At 48.4% G+C, this 23,485-nt stretch overlaps 6 protein-coding genes across 6 annotated transcripts; 1 reads left to right on the top strand and 5 right to left on the bottom strand.

Moving 5' to 3' along the window:
* Window positions 1-186: 186 nt before the first annotated feature.
* T310_1150 (Uncharacterized protein) lies at window positions 187-2,414 on the bottom strand (the record flags this gene model as incomplete). Its single annotated transcript, XM_013475949.1, has 5 exons — window positions 187-862; window positions 919-1,007; window positions 1,063-1,564; window positions 1,617-2,055; window positions 2,369-2,414. The coding sequence occupies 5 exons, from the start codon at window positions 2,412-2,414 to the stop codon at window positions 187-189; spliced, it is 1,752 nt and encodes a 583-aa protein (XP_013331403.1).
* A 730-nt stretch (window positions 2,415-3,144) lies between these two features.
* Window positions 3,145-4,335, bottom strand: T310_1151 (uncharacterized protein; the record flags this gene model as incomplete). The annotated part of the gene is made up of 7 exons (XM_013475950.1): window positions 3,145-3,194; window positions 3,403-3,416; window positions 3,475-3,661; window positions 3,710-3,958; window positions 4,067-4,184; window positions 4,238-4,259; window positions 4,319-4,335. The coding sequence occupies 7 exons, from the start codon at window positions 4,333-4,335 to the stop codon at window positions 3,145-3,147; spliced, it is 657 nt and encodes a 218-aa protein (XP_013331404.1).
* A 3,384-nt stretch (window positions 4,336-7,719) lies between these two features.
* Window positions 7,720-8,449, top strand: T310_1152 (uncharacterized protein; the record flags this gene model as incomplete). Its single annotated transcript, XM_013475951.1, has 2 exons — window positions 7,720-7,763; window positions 7,897-8,449. 2 exons carry the CDS (start codon window positions 7,720-7,722, stop codon window positions 8,447-8,449), a joined length of 597 nt encoding a protein of 198 aa, XP_013331405.1.
* A 1,141-nt stretch (window positions 8,450-9,590) lies between these two features.
* T310_1153 (Non-ribosomal peptide synthetase) lies at window positions 9,591-12,099 on the bottom strand (the record flags this gene model as incomplete). The annotated part of the gene is made up of 3 exons (XM_013475952.1): window positions 9,591-10,485; window positions 10,554-10,770; window positions 10,836-12,099. The coding sequence occupies 3 exons, from the start codon at window positions 12,097-12,099 to the stop codon at window positions 9,591-9,593; spliced, it is 2,376 nt and encodes a 791-aa protein (XP_013331406.1).
* A 3,467-nt stretch (window positions 12,100-15,566) lies between these two features.
* Window positions 15,567-19,719, bottom strand: T310_1154 (uncharacterized protein; the record flags this gene model as incomplete). Its single annotated transcript, XM_013475953.1, has 6 exons — window positions 15,567-15,960; window positions 16,002-16,525; window positions 16,558-16,991; window positions 17,143-17,731; window positions 17,766-18,354; window positions 18,629-19,719. The coding sequence occupies 6 exons, from the start codon at window positions 19,717-19,719 to the stop codon at window positions 15,567-15,569; spliced, it is 3,621 nt and encodes a 1,206-aa protein (XP_013331407.1).
* Window positions 19,720-20,872: 1,153 nt separating this feature from the next.
* Window positions 20,873-23,152, bottom strand: T310_1155 (Methionyl-tRNA synthetase; the record flags this gene model as incomplete). The annotated part of the gene is made up of 2 exons (XM_013475954.1): window positions 20,873-22,569; window positions 22,696-23,152. The coding sequence occupies 2 exons, from the start codon at window positions 23,150-23,152 to the stop codon at window positions 20,873-20,875; spliced, it is 2,154 nt and encodes a 717-aa protein (XP_013331408.1).
* Window positions 23,153-23,485: the final 333 nt, after the last annotated feature.

Raw genomic sequence — 23,485 nt, forward strand, 5'->3', positions numbered from 1 at the left:
TTATTATTATGTGACGCATGTTGAAGACTGAACTAGGAAACAAATGTCATGCCATTCCTTTTGGCAGTTTGCAACATCTCCTAAAGTACATTAATGATTTACAATGAATGATTTACAATGAGCCGATCCAGCAGTAACCGTTTTCCCACTCGTACCAAAGACAAGTATATATCACGCTGAAACACCTCACCCTTCCGCAGCCCAATATATCTCCCCCTTCTCATCGGCATCATCTTCCACGCCATAGATATCGAAGCCAGTCTCTTCCAACGCATCGACGTACATCTGGAAGACTTTCGGCCCGCCACGACGTGCTAACTCGGTCGGGGTAACCCATTCACCATCGATCTTTGCCGTCTGATGGGGATCGGCACCGAGCTGCAGAACGAGATACATTGTGTCGAAATCGCCAGCGTCCACGGCGACGTGCAGCAATGTCCATCCACGAGCGTCTGTCGAATAGATGAAGCTGGGCTGCAGATGCCGTGCCAGCTCTGCCAGGGTGGCCGTGTTGCAGAATCGAGCCGCACAGAACACGGGCGTCCAGCCCAGGCTGTGCGTGGTGATCAATGGCGATGCGCCAACCCGCAGCAGCTCGCGGACGTCTGCGGCCGTCCCATACGCGGCTGCTCGATGCAGACAGGTCCAGCCGCTGGAATCCTGCACGTCGAAGTCTGCAAAGGAGTTGGCGCAGAGGAGGTGGAGGAATTCCGGGCTCGGCTGGTCTTCCTTGGATGGCCAGAAGAGCTCGAAGACGGGAGTCCATCCTCGCGAACTGACATAGTCTAGTCGCGCGCCCCGAGATATGAGGAAGCGAGCGATCTCGATATGCCGGTAACAGAAGGCCCACTCCAGGGGGCTCCTAGCGGAGATCATCAGCACCTTGCTCTTTGAACGGGGGTGATGGTCATGACTTACGTCTCATACGAGCCAAAAGGAGTGTTTACATCAGCTCCACGAGCGCACAGCAGCTGGACTAGTTCGAGGGATCCGCTTTCAATGGCATACTTTGAACCACGATCAGCTTCGTCTACCGTTATGGATACGACGAAACCACATTACCTGCATTGGACCATAGTTACTGGGTGTTACATCGTGTGGACTTGCGCGACAGGTGTCAAGGAGCGCCCTGACGGCCTGGACATCACCTCGTTTGCTGGAAGTTATGATCTCTGCTGTGTCTGGGACGACGTTCTTGAACATCAGAGCTCCCCCGAGAAGCGAAAGCCCCAGGCCACCTAGAGAGAAGTATCGGATTCCCAAATGGAGGCAGAGGGATCTCATGCCGAGGAAGCGATACGGGCCTATTCGCGCGGTGATATTTATCGTCTTATGCAATGCATTTCCGTATGTGGTCACGATGACATGCAGCCCGAGCCAAGTGAGCCATAGCGACTCGGGTGAACGCCAGGAACCCCAGAACGCGTTCCAGAACTGGGGGTTTCGATCCAGAATGTCCGCCACAGTGCGTCCTGGGGGGACGGGACAGGTCTCCTTCTCGTCAGATGCCGTCGCACCCTGGCGGAGAGACGTGACCATTTTCCAGGAATGAAAGCTCAGACGACTGTAAAAATAAATTAGAATACAAGATCTTGCGTAAACGGGAGGGTAGGTACAACATGTTCACTAATTGCAAGACATTGCCTAGACTGGCATCGACCTGTTGTAGATTTGCCAGATGGCCCTCGACTCGCTCCTTGTCTTTCAGCGCCCACGACATCCGACTTTTCAGATTCATTTTGGCGCTTCCTAGGTTATCCAGAGACTTGTAGATACGGCGGATGACCGCGTCCGCTGATTGCAATGCCTGCTCCAACGCAGCAGCCTCGGCCGGAAGCAGAGGCAACTCGTCGCCCGCGGCGGCCTGCTCCTCGAGGTAGGAGAGAAGGTCCAGCTCGCAGCGCAGGATCTTCAATCGGTCGACGACACGGGACAACTCGTGGGGAGCATCTCGATAAGTCCGGGTTAGCTGAGCGGCTACTTTGTAAGTCTGGACGGCAAGCACCGTCAGTTGGGCGAGCGATGCCACTCCTCCGACAACCTCCATGTGTGAGTCTGGATATGTGCGCAAGATATGTCTCTTGACAACAATATGACACCTGAAGAAAGCAGAAGTTGGAGATCATGGTCATCAGCACTGGGATGTAGTGTGGGGTTATCTTAAGCCCCTCAAGAAAGAGAGGTATGCAAGCGCTGGCGTTGGTGCGACGTTGGCGGCGCTTACAGCAATCTTCAAGAAAGGCCTGTTGACAGAAGTTCATCAACCCTAACCAATCATCCAAACGCGGCTGATGAACAGCAAAAAGCTTCCTGGAGATGCTACGGGCTCTTTGAACGAGGCTGCTGCACGATTACGAATTCATCGCACAGCCTTGTCGGGACAGTGTCAGCCTCGTGCGAGCCGCCAAACACATGGCGACGAGCCGCACAGCCTGAGACGAATCAGGCCCTGACACGACATGCAGCGAGGTTGTGTTAGTCAGCGAGATGAACGGGATGATTCTTGAGGCTTGGACGCCCCGAGCGCCTTATAACAGAAGAAAGCTTCCAGTTGTTTCAACGAGTAATTCATCCAAATACATCGACTCCGGAGTACAACAAGCCTGGACCGGTTACCTTCATACACTCTTAGTTCAACAAAAGACCAGAAACGGCGCCAGCCAGAGCAAGCAGGCTGAGTCTACGTCTCAGAACAGTATGATACTCATCCCCCTGTCACCTGAACAACAACAGATTTGTGCCTAAATCCGGGAGAATACTAATAAATATTTTCTCCGGATTATAAATCCAGCAGTTGATAGCTATTCTATCTGCACTGGAAGCCCATTATGGCGGCAGTAGAACCATGGTGAGTAATCCAGAAGTTAAGTTAGCTGCGCAAGTTTGTTCCAGTAATCGCTGAGATAGCATTTATCACCCAGGTACCCTGTGAACTTCGACTGTAAATGTGGCAATAATTGCCAGCCCGGCACAGGCTGTCAAGCGACAAACGCCACATGAATAATTATATCGGTGTGTTGGGTGTCAGGAATATTATCATGGAACTCATTGTATCATATGCTATAGGAAGGGTGCTTGGTCCATGCCGACGAACGAGATATCGGACTTGGCTTGAAATTGTGCTCTGTGTATGTATACTCTCATTTAACATGATAGGGTAGCTAGCAATCTTTGCTCCTGGCTTTGTTCAATATCTTTACATACAGTAGACATACATTAGGTTCAGGGGGCTATGGTGCTTTTTCGTAAGGGTTATTCCGGTAGCGCTAGCTTTTCTAAATCGAATGACAGGTAAGAAATGCACATTACGAAAGACTCGCCTTCCGCAATATGAATGTCATGAATGTGTGCGAATCGTCTGAAAGATGAATTGCGAAGAACGAGACTACTCCGGCTTCCTACCGTATACAACGTAACTAACCAGTTGTTAGAGTTCAAGGTAATAATAATGAAGTGTAAGAATGATCAACTTACAAATCAACCAGTGCATGGATCCCTGGGTTATGGATGTCATTCAAAGCCCCAGCTGTAAGAACGATTACCTCTTCAAAGGACCATGATTCAAATTTCGTCAATATCTCCGTGGCAGCTGCTTGGAAACCTTGCTCTGCCTGGAGCAAATTCCAATCGCCAATTCTTTTCTGCTTGAAGTTAGTAGAAGCTGAGAAGGGAAGTAATGAAGAAGAATAAAGAGGATTGCTCCACATACGTAATATGGATCTCTGAGCCAGTTTCCAATTTGCGCGATATTTCTGAACATGGACGTCCACAAATCCTGCTTCGTGGAACCACTGTTCTAGGAACGGCCCTGGATTTGCATGATATCCGGCTTTCTCAGAAGCATCTATTACTTCCATGCTATGCCTCTCAATTTCCGTGCCCTTGGTGGTTCCATCTTCAGACGTTATTGAGTTATCCCAGTCTTGAAATTCCACCCAGCCTCCAGGCTTAGTAATAGCTACTCATCGAGTTAACATAGCCTCAGCGCTGAGGTGAGCTGAGAAAACTTACTTGAAACACTGCTTTAATAGCTTCCTGAAATCCTTGATGGAATAAGCCATATTACGGACATGGATGAAGTCGAATGGAGTCTCATATACCCATTCGTCCTCAATATCATGAACGCAAAACTTCACATTTGACGGAACTTCCGATGGCTGAGGACTCAGATCGCTGCCAATGACCTACGCAGATTTCTTAGCTAGGCACTTTCCCGCATGGTAGAACGGAGACTTACCTCAGCAGAAGGAATAGTTCGGCTGCGATATGAGTTTCCAGGAATGTAGATAAATGAGGATGCTCAAATATCTTAACCTACCAAAATAGATTGCCCATAATCCGGTCCCAGTCCCGATATCAAGAACTCGCTATGGTGATGGTCCAATAGGTGCAAGAAATAGTTTTCTCCCCATGATTGTCAGTGTCATCTCATGGATCATGAACTGACGATCAGCTTCTTCCTCGTCATTGGGTAAGCATTGGTTCCTGTAATTGTCGATTAAGCTAGCATTTGTTAGCGCATAAATATGCCAATGGTGGAAAATGTCACCAACAGTTCATCCAGATAAGTCGGGTCTCTATCAGTAGCCTAAGGTGTGTTAGAAATCACAAGTGTGGGGAACATATTGGATTTGCAAACCTGAGGATCCACTTCAATGGCAGGTTGAGTATTCTCTGCCAGGGACTCGCTCTGTCCGCTGGACTGACTTTGTCCGGTGAGTTCTGCCATTAAGCAATGGACCTTAACAAGATGCGATCATGAAAAAGAACGCGCTGCAATTGAAGTGCTGCTCTGCTGCTTTTTATTCACCTTTACTAGGGGTATATCGGATCCCTGTAGACTCCACTTTGACACATGTGATAAAGCATGGATAGCTGCATTAGTGTCACAAACTAAGGACAAAGTTAATATTCTGGGATGCACACAAGCGAAAGTGAAACAAGCTTTCTCAGATTAACTGCAATCTTTCTTTTCGAGGTAGACACGACATCGTACTCTTCCCATCGTAATTGCAACACAATATGTTATCTGCTATCGGGCGGACACCACAAGAGCAGCGGTCTGGCTGATTAGGTCGGTTCAATATTAAGAAATGGTAACTGAAGCTAAAGATTGTTCACCGCAGCATGATTCGAAAGTGCTCCTAGCTCAGTTATCCACAGGGGTAACATGCCAACCGTCTGCGGCGCATCCGCTCCGAAGAAATTAAGGCTGCATGCTGCCTAGTAGTGCTCCTCGACTGCGCTGCGCCGCACCCCTGCGAACTACCTGACTACTAGGAAGAAATTTTGTAGAAGAGCAGTTGCTTTTATGTGTTGAGGTAATATTAATAATCAGACGTAGGAACGGATTCAGCACCCAGATCTGACATGTCGTACCTGACGGGATCAGCATGTGATTACCGAATTAGGAAGACCGGTTGCCTTAAATTTCTACCAATAGAGACTATCTCTCTCCATCAACGATGTTGGCTGTTTTTTTAATATTACCAATAAAATGGCTTATTAGATGATCTTTAAATTTGAAATTCGGTCGCGAATATCCATGTCGAACTTTCTTAATGGGCGGTTCTATGAAAACATCTGCTTTGTCGCGAAGGACTGTGTTGAAATCTCTCAAAGTCTTGGCAGAGTAAAGTACGGCCAGGATGCTTCAAGATATTGACGAGTATTACTGCATTGCATGATCCATCGATGTGTCGTAAAAAAAAAAAGTAGAACTCCTCTTGGAAAGTGTCCCGGTCAATGTCAGATCCAGGATCCAGGCTGTCCTTGCGGACCATGCAGGATGGGCGGATATTTTCGCTCATTTTTCTGTGTTCTGTGGATCAATTGAAAAGGTCGTTTTCAAGCCAGTACCTAGCAGCATTGTCAAAGAAAAACGTATGAACTGTGTCATTGAATGTTGATGTAGACAGTCATGTGCAGCCGTTCCACCCGGCTTACCGCCTACCGTATTCAGCATGCTGACTCAACATTTATGTGACCTATTTTACCAAATAGGTCTAGTAGCGGCAGAATCCTGCCACATCATTGGTCTGTTGTAGAATACGGTTCCAACAGGCACCAGTTGCCTAACTAGGTACATAATCGATTGCTTCGCCAAAGTTACTCACGTCATCATCCTCATTTGATCGTCGAGAATGAAGAAAACCATAATTCTTGGTGATCATCAGGCTGGAAGTTATTTTTCAGATGGGGTCTGTTAAGTACTTAGCCAAGGATTGCGTACTCCCAGGTTTATGCATTTGTGCATACGTCAATGATTGACTTCATCTCCATTTGTGATACAACACTGCGCGAAAAAAAAAACTTATTAGATATCCCGAGACCAATTATACAATTATACTTTACTCTATGCGCAAGTGATCGTCTGTGTCTTTCTCATATGGTTGATCTTGACTGCATATATTTTTCATGACCGCCGGCAGAACGGGAGCCTGCGCCGCTTTTTCTCAATAAATCCACGTTAGCTGGGGGTTGATGGTATGTTACGTCTTCCAAGCTGTCTCCTAGTTGGATCAGGAGCTTCTCTTCAGGTCCACACTGAGGGAATACTTTGACAGCGCATGAATATCGGTCTGCCGTTTCTTATTCTGAACCAATGCGACGAGATCACTGCCATAGCTTGCGCTGCCATTTTGGCCTAGAGTAAAAAGTATTTCGACATTAAAAAGTGATGCAGACACACTGAGGCCGCAATTGGTCGACGAGAAAGTAGAGCCAACGTTGGAACATCATGATCTTTGTATCCAGTACCCTTTCAGGCAGTCAGATAGTCTGCGTAAGTATCCAGGCTCGCTACGAGGCCAATCAACTTCCCTGGCCAGGTATTACTGAGGTCCACTATGCCTGACCTGACCTTCCGGTGAGCACTCAAAAACACTGAGATGAGACTTCTAGGCATCATGCCTCTCAGCAAGGTAGAGCATCACCATGATTACGCGTAACAAGAGTTTTTACACTAAAGTTCAAGACATGGCATACCTAGGTAACCTTGAAGCAATCGTTCAACATCCATGAAAGCATGACTACCTAGGTACCTATCCGCTATTCGTTCCTTTGCCGAATAAAATTTCGTTCCTGTCCATCAGGGCCGTCACATGAGGGTAAAATCCTAGGGTAACTTCCAGCCTTACCCTCTGGTTGCGCAGGCACACATTACAAAATGACGTTGAGAGAGTGCTCTAGAACCAATTACTTCATCTTTCGCCCCTGTTTGACTTTTCTGCCTATTACCCAATGATGTGCTCAACCTAGGCATACGTACCTGACTTGGCCCTAATTGAGTTCAAACTTGACAGGTACCTCATCATGATTCTCCTCTCATTGGGAAGAAGCCTTCATACAGTTAAAACTTAAGTCTAGACTAGACCCTTGGTGTGACGTACATACAGTACAGGACATAGAATGAGCGTCATCGACATCATAATTCTTTTTCTTTTCTGTCTTTTCTCTTACTATATACTTACTGTATGACTACGACGTCACCCTTATCATAACAAAAATCCCATTGTCTAGGTGTTGAAAAAGTGTTTGAGCAAAAGTTATATAAACCTCCCAATTCCCCCCTCCCTCCTCCGAGTCTGATTCCTGTGAAGTGTCACAAGAAATAGGTCTTGGATTGTCCTTCTCGATCTACTTGCCCTACACACTTATAATCACTCAGTTGATCTGTCAAGTCAGTGAATCAATCAACCAATCAACCAATAATTCATCATGCGTTTCACCGAGGTTCTCTTCCTCACCTTTGCCAGCATGGGGTACGTTGCCTGTCCAGTTTTAATAACACCACACACCCTTCGATAGTCTTCATTTTGTACAACTATCTATATGCCATCATACATGTATCCCAACAGACCAATCCTTTTATTAACCCCTTCATGAATATTATAGTGCCGTCGCCCTGGCGGCCCCTCAAAACGGCGCTGCCAATGCCCCCGCCGTTGCTACTCCTGCGGGCGTCCAGGCCGCAGTCGATGGTCGCTGTGATGAAGACCATTTCAAGGACAAGGATGGCTTCTGCCATCGCAAGGATGATGATGACCGCGATGGCCGCCGGGACCGTGACCGCGATGAGGACCGCGATGGCCGCCGGGATGAGGACCGCGACGGCCGCCGGGATGAGGACCGCGACGGCCGCCGGGACGAGGACCGCGACGGTCGCAGGGACCGTGACCGCGATGGCCGCCGGGATGAGGACCGCGACGGTCGCAGGGATCGTGACCGCGATGGCCGCCGGGACGAGGATCGCGATGGTCGCAGGGACCGTGACCGCGACGAGGACCGTGATGGCCGCCGCGACCGTGACCGCGATGGCCGCAGAGACGAGGACCGTGATGGTCGCCGGGATGAGGACCGCGATGGTCGCAGAGACGAGGACCGTGATGGTCGCCGGGATGGTGAGGATGACGGCAAGGATGGTGAGCGCAAGAAGTGGTGGGCTTAAACGGTGGGCATAATCGATGGTGATGGTCTCTATACCAGCCCAGTGAACCAAGAAAAATATGGATATCAAGGGACCATAGATAGCCTTCGCTTAGATTCAATGGGAATACGCTTGCTCTCAAGGGAAAAACAAAACTGTCACTCGCTGATATCTATCTTTGTACTTTGACCATTGCTATAAAAACTGGTATTTAACACTATAATATCCGACGTCAGTGGCATATTGTGGACTAGCTGGATAATATAATGAGCTTACATCAGTTTTTCGCCCTGTTGAATTTACAGTAAAGTACACATACTTAGCTTGGTGCACGTATGACTATTGTGATGTGATGGCAGGTCCAATCAATTAAGGGTGTTATTAGGGCTAGGACTTATCACCTTCACTTCGTAGACTTCTTCCTTATTTTTATCCCTTTCCATCTTTAGCTTTTGATTGTTCTTTGGTAGCTAACAATGCGAGTTTCTGAGTCCAGGTCTAATAAGTAGATTTTATCACTTCAATTAAAGTATAAGCCTAGTTTTTCTATACTTATTATTTGGCTTCGTAAATTCACAGGCCGTATATATCAATGAATATACGTGCCCAAAAGTCTGGCACAATCTTGACTCGCGCCAACCCTACTATTTTACAATTTAAGCCTATTCTATTTATTCTATTTAACTTATTTCTTTCGATACTCAGAAGAGCATTATTAAAGGATGACACAGAACGAGCAATTAAATGCAAGAGAATGTGAGACTCGTAAAAGCAGGAATACTCTCCTATTTCGGTTCCAATGGTAGTTCGGAGAGAGTTTATATGAGCTAGTGCTCTGCTGGTCACTACATCGCGTGAGAATCGTTCTACCTAAGAGTACTGGACAGAATGATTGTCGATCCTTTCTTCCACAAGCAGGTGCTGTAGTGAGGGATACAATCTTCCACTTTCGTCAGACTTATCGACAGCACCTGTAACGCTGACAAGGTGCTCTTTCTTCGATACAGAGCGTATGTGCGAGGCTGACTAAAAGAAAAGCGAGCGACAAAACACAAAAAGTGGAGTAGACAGATCAGGATCAAGGCAGAGAAGAATCAACCACTAGAACCGACTTGCTTCTCTCCAGTGCGGGAGATATTTCTTGAAGAGCTGCGCCATCGGCTCACACCGAAGCACTCGCCAGTGCACGGCGTAAGTTCTCCGTGCCATAGAAAGCCATGTTTTCGTGGACCTCCCATCGAGTCCGCTCATCGAGGACTTTCTCCTGCAGCATCGGGACCAGCGGGTGCAGAGGATCTTCGACAGCGTGAGGGAGACACTTGACCCACTCCGGATAAGGCAGGCCTCGCAGGGGCGTGGTGGGAGAGAGGTCATTAATAATCTCGAACGTGGTCTCGAGATCGATCGCAGCGCCCGGCTCCGGCTGAACGAGGTTGTATGCGTGGCCCAGGTTGTCGTTTGTTGAGGCAATGTGCAGCATCGCAGAAACGACAAAGTCGACAGGGACGAACTCCTTGCGCTGCTTGGGAAGCAAAGGATAGCAGCCCATCCGGATGCAACTGGCGATCAGTCTCCCCACGAAATCATCCGGGTTGCCTATTCCTGTCTTGCTGTGGCCCAGGACAAAGCCGGGACGGTAGATGGCAACCGGAAGACCGTTTTCAACGGCATTCCATACCACGGCTTCGGCGACATATTGGCTCTGAGAATACCCCGTATCGTATGCGAGGGCAGCGAGATGTGCCGCTGGCTTCTCATCCTCTGGCAGATAGGTCGTCCCCGTCACGAACCCCGTCGGACCGTATGCTGCGATGCTGGATGAGTAGTGCAGCGCCTTTGGTCGCTTGTGGTTGGCGAAACGAAGCATGTGGAGCGTTCCCAACACATTGGCATCCCGATGGGTCGAGTAAGGCTGCACGTAGTTGACTTGGGCTCCCAGGTGAAAGACCACACTGGCCCACTGGGCGAAGTAATCATACTGCTCTTGCCCGAGCCCCAGGTCTGGTTGGGCGAAATCGCCCGGCAGGACATAAAGTTTCTCTTCTTCTGGGCCCAGGCTGAGTTCGTATTTCTCCAGCGTCTTTTTGACCCGGGTACGGGCCATGGCTTCATCCTTTGCACGCACCCAAGCATGCCACCGTCTTCGTCTGAGGCAGGGCGAGCAGCTCCGCGAGGAGGAATGCGCCGACAAAGCCCGTCACCCCGGTCATGAACACTCGTCCCTCCAATTTGCTCCGCCAGTCGGGCAGACGGCCAGCGATGGGCTTCAAATCCCTGCCCAGTTCCGAGTCTTTGACCAAGATATCCATTTCCTTGGTGTCTTCCCGCCATTCGACGCCTTTCTTGAGCGTATCAATCAGTCTGGACAAATCCTCCAAGGTCGGATGCTGTTATAAGGCTGCCGCACGCAGTTCGACTCCGAATGATCGCCTGATCCTGGCGACAAGACTGGCCGCCTGCAAGGAGGTGCCCCCCATCAAAAAGAAGTTATCAGTCGGCTCCAGCGTGTCGATGGGGATACCAAGGATCTCCAGCCAGATCTTTTGCAGGTAGCTTGCGGTGTCATCCCCCACTGCCGCATCCAGAGACCCTTTCAAGCTCTTCGTCCGTGTGATCCGCTCAACGTACTGGGCCGCAAGTTTCTTTCTGTAGATCTTGCCGCTGCTGTTGAGCGGAAGTTCGTCCACCATCTCGACGCGAGGCACCATGATGTGTGGCGCCAGCTTGGTGTACGCCTGCATGACCGAAGCAGCATCAATATCCTTGGAGAGGGGAACGACATAGGCCAGCAAGATCGAGGACCCGATATCAGCCTCATCGGTCTGCACCTTCATCGCTGCAGCGGCAGATACGAGCTTCGTATCCCAGAGGACGTGCTCCACCTCTTCCAGCTCAATTCTCTGGCCGCGGATCTTGACCTGGTGGTCACGTCGACCCAGAAAGTCCAACAGACCGGATTCGTTGACTTGAACCAGGTCTCCAGTCCGGTAGAGGTGTCCCGGTCCTCTGTTAGACTTGATGGGCAGATGTGGTGGGCGGATGAAAGCCTTGGATGTCTTCTCCGGGTCGCCATAGTATCCAGCTGCCACGCCCGCGCCACCGACTATCAGTTCTCCTACTTCGCCTTGCTTAACCGGTTGCAGCTCTTCGTCCACCACCAAGATTTCATAGTTGTCGAGCGGCTTTCCGAGAGGGATATGACCCTTTTGCACATCTTCTGCCGAGACCTCATGGATGGCGGTGAACACCGAGCATTCCGTCGGACCGTAGCCATTTAACAGTCGTTTTGGCGGGCCATTCGCGAAGATTGTTCGGATTGTGGGCACATTGATCGGTTCGCCCCCTGTTGTTGAGAAGGCCTGAGGGCATGTCTGTGCTATTATTGCCAACAGCGCCGGCGTCTGAAACACCACATCAATCCGATCTTCCTGGAGGCGTCGTGCAAAGACAACTGGATCTAGCACAACGTCCCGCGGAAAAAATACCAGGGTGGCTCCACGCAACAGTGAGACCCATATCTCGTACAACGACGCATCGAACCCGATATTGGTCACATGGGCGAGTCGATGGCCTTTGCGTACTGGAACGAGTGAGTTGAAAGCAAGGTTGATCACTCCCCCGGCCAATATCTGCACCGCCTTTGGCTTTCCAGTTGTTCCAGATGTGTGCATAATGTGTGAGCAAGACATTGGCCCGTTCGACGCCACGTCAATAGGATTCACGGGTCCTTCCGCATCGCACGTATGGTCCACAAGGATATGCTGGAAGGCGGGAAGCCGGTGGCAATGATCCTGATCAGTCAGGACCAGAGAGGCGTCGACATTGCAGAGCAAGTTCTCTAGATGCTGGTCCGGATGGCCAACATCTAGCGGTACACAGGTGCGCGAGAACGTGGTTGATACTTCGAAGAGCTAGAATACCGATTGGTTCCTCAGATCGAATCTGGTAACGGTGTATCTCTCGAGCAAGGTTGAGAGCCCTGGTGTTCAACTCCGAATAAGTGAGTGCATGGCTACCACTTTCAATCGCCATGGTGTCACTGAACAACTTGAACTGATGTTGGAGGAGCCGGGCAAGCCCCTGCTCGCTTCGGGATTCAAATCCATCTTGTTCCAACAGTGACATTGACGGAGCCATGGTGCAGAAGCAGCGAGTTGGAGAAATGTTGAATTGAAGACTATGATGATAGGTTAGGGAGGGGTGCTAAAACCAATATTTCGTATACTGTGGTATTGAGAGTGCACTGGAAATTCCACAAGGTTTATATGCTCGTTGAACTCTGGCCAGTCTGCAATTGCTTCGAGAGAACGACAACGATAATCGGTTGCCCAGCTTTCATTGGCAAATGCATCTTCCATGATTGTGTAGGATGATTGTCAAGGATATCATCAAGTACCTGGCTGTCTCAGAGGGGATCCCGCAATCGCGAGTCCAATAATCATGATGCATAGGAGGACCTATCGCAAGATTCTCTCAACTGCATACAAAGAACCAAGCAATGGCGAGTGGCCTTGACGGCACGTCTTGTGATAGCATTGTGGTTGGCTGCTGTGAGGTTATTCGCGTTCGTTCCTCAAGCAAGATGGATGGTAAGGTATACACGCTTTGACCTCAAAAAATCGGAAATTTAACTTCCTTACCAATAAGATACTAAATAATTCGCTAGCCAAGGTGCACAAATCCCGGTCATTCACCGTCAAGGACAGTTCCTGATGACTTCATGTTGAGACTGTCATTCAGTCTGAGAAGGCCCAAGTTTCTTCCCTTAGAACAGAAGTTGCGAGGGTCCGATGATAAGGAGATGTTGATACAATACCTTGAAAGGCTAAGCACCGCTCATAATGATCCTGAATCTCATGCACCAACGAGCTGTATAAAATCAGTGGCTCAGTTGATATAACCTCTTGTTACTCCAAGGAGGCATGTCGAGCTTGGATTTGGATGCCCACGTCATCCCCGTTTCCATGGTCTTCGAAGTCAAAGCTCTGATGCTCGGGCTTGCGGAATTTCCATACATACTGTACATGCAACAGTGACAGGTCTCGGAATGGAAGATAATAGGTCACGCAGCATACACTCAGACATATGCATGCACTTTGGGTAGGCAATATTCCATTCATTTCGAGACCGATATCAATGCCAAGTCCGGCAATCGGCGAAGACCAAAGGGTTGAACTGAATTGCACTTGGTTATGGTCAGGCTGAAGCATGGAGAATTTCGGACGGGTTCGCGGTTTGTAGCCCTCAATGGATGGCGTTCATACGGTTTCATTGGTTTTGAGGAGCGGATTGCCCGGGTGATATCATCTGTGCAATGGCCTGTCCCGGTCTTTGATCCTGAGGGGTTGTCCAGCCAAATAGTTCAGTCTTCAGTGACGCGTCACTTTCGAGGATATGACTAAGATAGTCACTGAAGGGTCGAAGAAAGAAAGAGAGAGAGAGAAACGCGTTCGACAAAAATGATTACCGACTCAAGACTTTTCCTCTCTACCTGGTAGTCACATCACACGAGGAGCCCCCCAGCATTTGCCAGACGGACTCACCATATGTGCATAGCACAATTGTGATACTGGGGGTATTCCGAAGTTTTCTCTTTACCTAATGAAAACGAAGCAAAGCCCGATTACCTTTGAAATAAACTCAGTCAGTTTCTCAAGAGCGGGAGCAGGGCGCGTTCTCGAAAGGACAGTGGACGGAGTTCCACGATGTGTCTCGGCGGTGGTGGGGTTGCTGTGAGTGTGAAGAGGAGGAGAAAGAAACTTGCAGGTATTGGCCTGCATCAATGTCAACAAGGTTGGCTGCATCTTTTAGGCACGGCTATACCCGGTGCCATGCATGGACGGAGTCTACTACTGCAAGTATACTCACTATGTTCCCGAAATGGTAAGGTTTTGTTAATAAACTATCCTCAACAAGACTACCTAGGTATATTCGCTCATTACGGAGTATGTAGGTATATTCTGATAACTTAGTCGGTCAAACTTGATTGACCTGGTGCATGTATGACTTGACAGGTCCACTTTGGGCATTATTATAGGACTAGGGCATTTCACCTTCACTTTGTACACTTTTAACTTGTTATAGAAGTGGACTTAGCTGCGATATCACAGCATCCTGCCATCTTGGTAAATAAGATAGGAATCGTACATACAAGTATCTCGGTACATTGCACATGAGTATACACAAAATCAAGAATTCACGAACCACCAAATAAAGAAGAACAACAGCTCAAAAGAGATCTGCTGACCTGAAATTCCTCTGCTCTAACTTCCATCCCAATTTTGCTAAACAACCCGTCTTGCTTTGACATTGTATTCTAGCCTAGGAACGAGGACTCCCTGTCTTCTGATCGCTGACGAATATGCAAGTGAGAAGGAACTCTCAGAGCAACTTGTGCTTCTTTAATGGCACGTCTGAACGTATCTTGCTGCTCACGGCTTTCAAAGCGAACCACCCTTAAACCCTCAGGTGCATTGACATAGAGGGTATCATCCTGCAGATAGAGGCTTAGTTGCACTCGGTAACTTCTCTCCATCCAGTATCGGTATAAAAATTTCAAACATCGTGGTTCAAGACATGGAATGAGAGAGTAGAAATATTCATGCTTCCTCAATGCATGCTCAGCTTCTATTTTGACAGATTCACTTTCCTCATGAAGAAACGCCGCCAGCACTTTAATGGTTTCATGTGACACAGCTGATCGCATGCTTAAGGCGCGAGCTGTGTAAAACCTCACGAGACTGACTTTATCCTTTAACTGCAAGCTCAGGTCTTCAAAAATATCAGGTGGCAAGTCTGATTAAGTGCTTAAGATTTCTGCTGCAGAGACCCTCACTCTTGGGTCATTGTCCTTGAAGAGTAGAGCCAGATCTTTACACATTTCAACCCCTAAGGATTGCCTGCATAAAGCTTTGGTTGCATATGACCTTGTATCTGAGTCCTTACTCTGCAGAATCAACCTCAGAGCTTCAAGAATGTTATCAGGCAGGACCTGGCTAGTCCTACCTAAAGTTTCGGCTGCATATGACGCAACCTCTGAGTTTTTACTGTGCAGCAGTAACCTCAGAGCTTCAAGGGCCTCAGGTGATAAGACAGGTAATTGTGTCCTCGCCAAAACATGAGCCACATGGCTCTTCGTTTAAGTGTCCCCATTCTCCAACAGCGTGATCACTGTTTTGAGAATATCGTCTGGTAAAGCCGATTGCCTTTTTAAGGCAGAAGCTGCTTGAAGCCTCCCCATTGAATCTTCTTTCTCTAACAACACAACTAGTGCTTCAAGAATCTCATGCGGTAAGGGTGATTCTCGGGCTAAGGCAGCTGCTGCATAATGTCTTGTGACTGAGTCTTCATTCGTTAAGAGTGAGCCCAGTGCCTGAATAATCTGATGTGGCACTGAAGACTGGCCATGATAGCCTCTTAAAATGCTTGCTGCTTGCTTCTTCACACCTGAGTCTCCTTCTTCTAGCAGTTTGACCACTGCTTTAAGGACCTTATCTGGTAAGGTACGTTGATTCTTCAAGACATGAGCTGCACTAGTCTTCATTTCTGGATCTTCATCCTTTAACAGTGGTACCAGCTCCTCAGAGTCTCGTCTGGTAATGCCGAGTTCATGCCAACGGAAGCAGCTGCAGCAGCTCTTGTCGCCGAATCTCCATTCTTTAACAGCTGTACCAATTCTTCAAGAATATCATTTGGCAAAGCTGATTTACTCCTGCTTAAGGCAGTAGCTGCATTGCACCTCATATGTGAATCCCCATTCTTTAATAGCGATATCAGAGCCTTAATAATCCCATGTGGTAAGGCTAGCTTCAAATCTGCTAAGGAAGAAGCTGCATCGGACCTAATATTCAAGTCACCATCCTCCAACAGCGATACCAGACCTTTAAGGATAGTCTCTGGTAGGTTGGCATGGTGACACGCTAGCATCCGAAATGCTGCTATTTTCAGATCTTTGGAACCACTTTTCAGGCAGGAGGACGCCAGATATAGGGTATCTGATGTCACGCTCGGTCGTGTTCCGAGCGCTGCTAAGACCTTTATTTTCACCGTCTCCGATTCTCTTTGTAAGAGGGAGTTCAAGAGATGCTCCGAAATTCTCTTTGAGAGCAAAAGGTATAGGAGACTCCTACGTTATAGAAGAGAAAGTAAACCCCCAACGACAGAAAGTCGAATTCAAACAACAGCCACTGCGACAACTGATCCTCCATCCTTTCTTGCTGGTCTACACCCGACTGTCTGTTTGAGGGGATGAGTTCACTGAGGCAATGCATGACAAGCCGTTGATGAGCCGGGCCCAAAAGGTCGCGTGGTTCAGCCTCCAGTCCCTGAAGAAAGCGCGTCAGTGGCTTTTCACTCGGATTCATTTGACTCCAACCAGCCTGGAGGAGACCCGCAACAAAGCGCCACATGATGTCGTAGCGTGAATTATACTTCTCCTTCTGAAGAAAATCCCAGGGTGTCATCGAAGCGACCTTCAGAGTCCTACGGCCGAGGGTAAAACACGAGAGCCCCTGGTCTCTCCCCTGGTATGTCCCCTGGTATGTCCCCTGGTCTGTCCCTTTGTCTGTCCCCTTTTCTCTCAGCCAATGCTTCACAAAATATCGAGCGGCGAAGAACTCCTGGAAAGTCAAGTGCAAGAAATGATAACTTCGTTCGCGATCCTCTAACGTGTCATCCGACGTGCGCATGAAAGAGATTTTTTTTTTTGAGGGTACTGTCAAATACTAGCGGAAGCTTCATTCCCCGACGCCTCAGTTGTTGGTATATCCGGTCCCGATCTTCCGCGTCAAACTCAACGATCTCGTTGTACAGGCCACTAAAAGCAGCACCTTCAAGAAGGTTTATTTCTTCTTCCACGAGCTCTTCTATTTGGAAAACATCTCTGAGGGTACGTGCATCGTGTTCGGTCATGGGCTTTCCGTTGTGTTGTTTTTCTAATCGGAGAATATCCTTCTGCCATAACTTCAGCATGGTGGTCATTGTCCTCGGCTGCTCTTCTGACAGAAGGTTTCCATTCCAAATAAAACACAGTGCATCTAGTTGAATGGGAATTCGAACCAGTCCTTGAATAAGCGTGTGGTTTTGAATAAATGACCAGATCTCCTTGGCTTGTTTTTCATCACGTACGACCTTTTGGAGATATGACTCTACCTTGTTTGGGCGGAAACCAACTGTCTCTAATTCCAGATCGAGTGGTTTCAAGTCATCCAGGGTAATCCCGTAAGACCGAGAAGTAATAATGACTCGAGGCTGCCTTAGAAGCTGTTGCAGAAAACTTTTCATGTCTGTGTCGGAATCCAATTCCTGGTAAATTTCGTCCAAACCGTCCAGTAAAAACAAGGTTTTTTCCGCTGTTAGTTGGATTGTCTATCGCCTTCCACAGGGCCTGGGCAAGATCCTTGCCTTCTGGACGTTGAGAAAAGTATTCATCGTAAAACAGATTCTCAAGATTGTACGTCATGCCGGACTTTCTTTTCAGCCTTCGTAGAGGCACCCACAGCAGCCAGTCAAATGACTCCTGCCACAGATTGTTGTAGATATAATCGTAGACAATTTTCTTGCACAAAGTAGTCTTGCCTACTCCGGCTTGTCCTTGAATAAAGATCCGCTTTGGTGTAATGAACGTTCCATCAGAACGTTTCTTTGAGCTGAAAAGTGAGGGCAAGGAAACCAGTGTGCTCTCATTGACTGTCTCAACCTTGAGGCAAGTAAAGAGTGGAAATGGAGAGGGTTTAGTCTTCCTGCTTTCTCTGTCTGGGCGATTTATTAGGGCCAGATTGATGTAGCATTGATCCATCAGTAACTGTTCACCAGAAAGCCGTTGAATCCGAAGGCGATTTGATCCAGAATAATGTTCTCGTAGGGCGGTAGCTGCGTAATACAGCTGGGCTTCTTCACATCTGGACCAGGCATCTTGCAATAAGGAACTGGAATGTGTCTTTGACTTGACCTCTCCTCCTGGGAAACCCTTCAGCGTGTGTGCATAGTCTTTTTTTTTTCCGCCATCGACGCCACAATTTTAGACCAAGATGCGGAGTATCCTGAAAGTATTTCTGCCAATCCGGTCGATTAAATGTCTCGGAAACCAACTTAACCCAGGCCTGGAAACGCTCAGAGTCCAATTTGTATTGACTCAGAACCTTTTCCGGGAACTTAATGGTCTCTTCTCTTGCGGAGGAATCCTCTCATGTCCGGGCATACGATTCAAGTTGCATAAGTAATCCACACAGGTACTTCTTATCACCAGAGCAGGGAATTTTCTGGATGTACTCTTCAAGCTCTTTGAGCTTCCCAGCCCGGATCAATGGGCCTGTGTACCGAAGAGCGACATACCAAGCTTTCTGTCGAGGTTGAAGTTTCATCCCCTCAACTCTATTTTGTGCGCCGCTGCATACTTCATGGAGCTTTCCGATCACATCAACCATACTGTTAATAAGGTCCGGCAGATTTGCCAGGTTCTCAAATGCATCAGGTAGTCGTCCAGGATCCAAGGCCCAAACCGCACCGGCTACCTTCAGGATTCCATTCCCAACTTTAAGGGCATTGATCAAGACAGCTCGATAAGGGCTTTCGTCGCTGGGTACACCAAGCAAGGCCTGGTATGCATAAGAAGCGGCTTGAGCGAGACGGAGCTCTTCATGCTTGCTCAGGTCTCCTCCTAATCGATTCAGCAACGGTCCATGCAGCTCTTCTTGGCTAAGACCGGAGACCCCAATATCCACCATGGCATCTAGGACACCAGACAGTGTACAGATCAGCCGATACTGGGTTTCAAGCTCAGCCTGATCTTTAGCCGCCTTTAATCGACGTTCGAGACTCCTCAATACCGACCCAAGCGAGGCACTTGAAGCCGATATGTTATCTTGAGCTTTCCGGATGACATGAGCGAAGCCATTTAGTAGTGTTGAATCGAGAATGTTTCCGTCAGCTGTTCCCTTGATAATAGCATTGCCGAAAGCCCTCAGGAGCTCTTCGTAATCTTCGCCCTTAGTGGCCGACGAGAGCTCGACAGCTTCCTGTACGAACTCACTGCTAGGGTCTTTTTCAAAGACTTGGATCATCTTTTTGGACCATGCTCGCAAGGCGTCCAGCTCCTTGGGATCGGTGTCGGAGCTGGTCAAGCGCTTAATGAAGTCCTGGATCTCAGCTGGCCTCTTGGGGTGTTCTGGTTTTGCTGCATCGTGGAAGAGTTGTGTAGATTTGCCATGGAAACTAGAAATTGGCAGTATTTCAACTGGTACGAGTGCTCTCTTGCTCAATATGCACTGAATGGCTTTTTCTCGAGGATGCATTAATTAAAACAAAGACGAGGTTGTGCTCAGCCTTTTGATTCCCCTGTTTATTTCCAGATCCCCGTGCCCAAAGTGGAAGATGCTGCGGGTAGGTGTTGCGGCTGAAGGAAACAATCCATCAGCCAACCAGCGCTCCTTGATCAGCCAAGCCAACTGCGCACTGACGGTGTGGTAGTAGACAAACAGGAATCATGATGCGAAGTCCTGGCCAACTTGCATGCCAGTTGGAGGAGACTAAAAATAGTAATGGTTGCAAGAAGGAAGAAAGCTCTCTGTTGGGGTGGTGATTGGCTTTGATATATCTCTGAGGCCTGCCTTTGTAGTGAATCACAGCTCGCAGAAATCACTACACAACACTACATACTCATTCACTGCTTATGTGCCATATCACTTACCCCCCTATATAATAAGTCACCTACAATATTATGCTATTACAAACAGTATTTGTAAACAGAACCAGGGCTGCCTTTACAAATATACCCAGTCAACCCCTAATCAAGGACAATGGCTTTCAGCAGACTGACATATTCATTGAATACATGCAAGCAAGGGTCTGAATCTCAGGAATGTCCACCAACTACTAGAGACCAAGAACCAACGACTATGATAGCAATGCCCTCATCCCAGTTGACAGGGGACAAACATCCGCTAATCTCGTCTCATTGAAGATGATAGCCAGCAAGCCATGCAACTTCAAGATCCATCTTCGAGACAGCAATTCCTGTTTCGAATTCTTTTCCCTCAGAGTCAGCTGGTTGATAAGAACCACGCGGCAGTAATCAACGCAGCACAGTTGGTCTAGATCTTTTCGTCTAGTGGCTGAGCTGTTCAAGCCAGCAAATGACTGCAATCTCCCGAAAGGGTTGCTACAAGGGTTCGAGAATCTGCCATTATTGACTATGGATGTTACGCAGCAAACACTTGATCGCTATTTGGAACCCGTTGACCGCTCATCTAATCGGGGCAGCCTTGACATTAAGCGTGGAAAGGAGGATGAGGACAAGACGAGCTTGAAGACCTGCAAGATGAGTATGAACACACGGAAGAAAAGTGCACGAATGCATGGTTATGGAAGGTCATGGCTACAACGCATAAGTACAAAATTGAGTAAAACTTCCCGGTTTTGTATAGGTCGAATCCAGTATAAGATCATTCATGGCTTTTCTTTAGCCTCTCCTCTCTGATCTTCTATCTTTAGCTTTTCCTCTAGAGCAGCGGCGGCAGCGGCAGCCTCCTTCTTCAGCCTCTTCTTCTCCTTTTCCTTCTCCTTAGCAGCTTTCTTTGCTGCAGCCTTCTCGGCCTCAAGAGCCTTCAGTCTCCGCAGCTCCTCTCCGCCATATGCTTCGCGCCACTCCTCGATCTTTTCGGTGGGAATCCTCGTGAACAACAATTTCGGTTCTCCGATGACATGGCCTGGCTTGAGAGCATCCACTTCCCAAGTGTCAGGGATACGTGGCACAGGCTCTACCCCGAGTTGCTGGAATATAGACTCGGCGGTACCGGGCATGTATGGGGATAGAACGCTGGCTAGAAGATGTAGATGGTTAAGAGCCAGACCAATAACGGCAGCGCAGCGATCTGGTTCTTCAGTAAATAGGCGATTGTCAAGTTTATTGTCTTGTAGAAGTTTGTTGCCTAGGGCTGAGATGTGAAGAACGTCTGCTAAGCCCGCTCGTAACTTGATAGCCTCAAGATGTTCGATATAGGCTTTCAGCAAGGTGTCTACCTGCTTCTTGTGGTCCTCAAGGAGAGCGTCAGAATATTTCCCGTACTCAGGAACAACGCCTCCCATCTTTGACTGGCAAAACTTGATAACTCTCTGGACTAGGTTGCCAAGATTTTTGAGCAGATCGTTGTTGTTTGCATTAACAAACTCCTCCCACTTGAACTCGGAGTCATTGCTCTCTGGACGCCTCGATAGCAGATAATATCTCCAGATATCAGGATCGACACCAATATCCTTGGCATTATTGCCAAACACACCAACCCCTTTTGACTTGCTGAACTTTCCGCCCTCATAGTTCAGATACTCTGCGGCCGAGAGTTTGTATACTTGAGTCCAATTGTCTCCTGTTCCGAGCTGAGAGCCTGGGAAGATGATGGTATGGAACGGCACGTTATCCTTGCCCATGAACTGGTACAGGGAAACTTCCTTGGGGTTCTTCCACCATTGCTCCCACTTCTTGCCTGAGAGGTCATCTCCATCAGTGTAGGTCTTCGTGATGGACATGTATCCAATGCAGGCATCAAACCAGACATAAAAGACTTTATTCTTGTAGTCTTCGTCGTTTAAGCCTTGTATACCCTTCGGAATCGGCACACCCCATCGAAGATCCCGCGTGATCGCACGAGGCTTCAAGCCTTTGTCAATCCATGATTGTGTGATTGAAATACAGTTTGTACTCCAGTCACCTTCTTTGCTAGCCTTGTCGAACCAGGGCACGATCTTGTCTCTCAGCGCGTCCAAGCGCAAGTAGAGATGTTTTGTCTTCCGCTTTTCTGGAGTCGCACCGTCGAGCTTGCAGCGGGGATTCAATAACCAGCCGGTGGCTTTGACCACATCATCCTCCTGGGTCTCGCCATTGTCCGTCGAGTCGGGTTCTAACGGGTCTAGAAGATTGCCACATTTGTCGCACTGATCTCCGCGGGCACCGGGATCGTGACATATGCTGCATTCGCCCTCAACGAAGCGGTCGGCGAGGAAGGTCGAGTGGGTTTCGACGGGACAGTAAGGCTGCGTGGTCTCTCGCTCCTCGATGAAACCGTTTTCCCAGAGCCCACGAAAGACTTCTTGGACTATTGCTGTCTGTTGAGGAGTTGGGGGTTCGCCCGAAGACGTCAAAGTTAATTCTAAACCAATCATAGATGCCTTTGTGAAGGGCATGATATTTGGCACACAGATCAGCAGGATCTAGGCCTTCCTCAAGTGCCTTGGTTTCCGTAGCGGTGCCATATTCGTCCTAATATTATCAGTACCATATACCCAATTAGGCAGTGAGGTATAACGAACAGAGCCGCAAATGAACAGTGTCTGGAGGCCTCGAGCTTTGCAGAAGCGAGCAAATGTGTCTGCAGGAAGCACGCTCCCCACCACATTGCCAAGATGTGGGACATTATTCACGTAGGGCAGGGCGCTCGTGATGAGGATGTTGCGCTTGCCTGGTAAAGGCAAAATTGGCTCGGTAGTCTTCATGATCACCGCTATCAGACCGGCCTTCCAGCGACTTAGTTTTAGTAGACGACGATGATCGAAGTTGCTACCAGAAAGATTCGCAGAGTGAGTCACGTTGTTGGAAGGTGGGGTCAAGTCGTGCTTTCTGCCGCCTGTTTCCGCCCTAGTCACGTGATAGCCCGCCCAGGGAAAGCTTCCGTGTTCGGAGATGTTAGGGTTCCCGGTACCATGGGCCACGACGAAAACAAAAAAAAGGACCATATATGTGCTGTAGATGTGGCCAATAGAAACTGAAGAAATATGGCCTATATAGGAAGAGATTTGAAGATTCAGGACCCTGGGGGTGAGTGAGATTGATGCTACTCGGCGACACTTGACGCCGCTTTTGGTCCCAAAATCAAATTTAACATAAAGATTACAATGTGATCTAGTAGATTGATACCTACATAACTAGGAATAGAGGAATAGGCTTCTAGATTAATAACTAAGCGCTTATCCTGGCTGGCCTCTTGATGGCATATGTCAGTGAAATGATCTTCCTTATCCAATCGGAGTGAGCAGCTACATTTTCAAGTGAAGCCATGGAGAGGAATG

The sequence above is a fragment of the Rasamsonia emersonii genome (genome assembly GCF_000968595.1).
Source record: "Rasamsonia emersonii CBS 393.64 chromosome Unknown ctg1118621759978, whole genome shotgun sequence".
NCBI classification, from domain to species: domain Eukaryota; kingdom Fungi; phylum Ascomycota; class Eurotiomycetes; order Eurotiales; family Trichocomaceae; genus Rasamsonia; species Rasamsonia emersonii.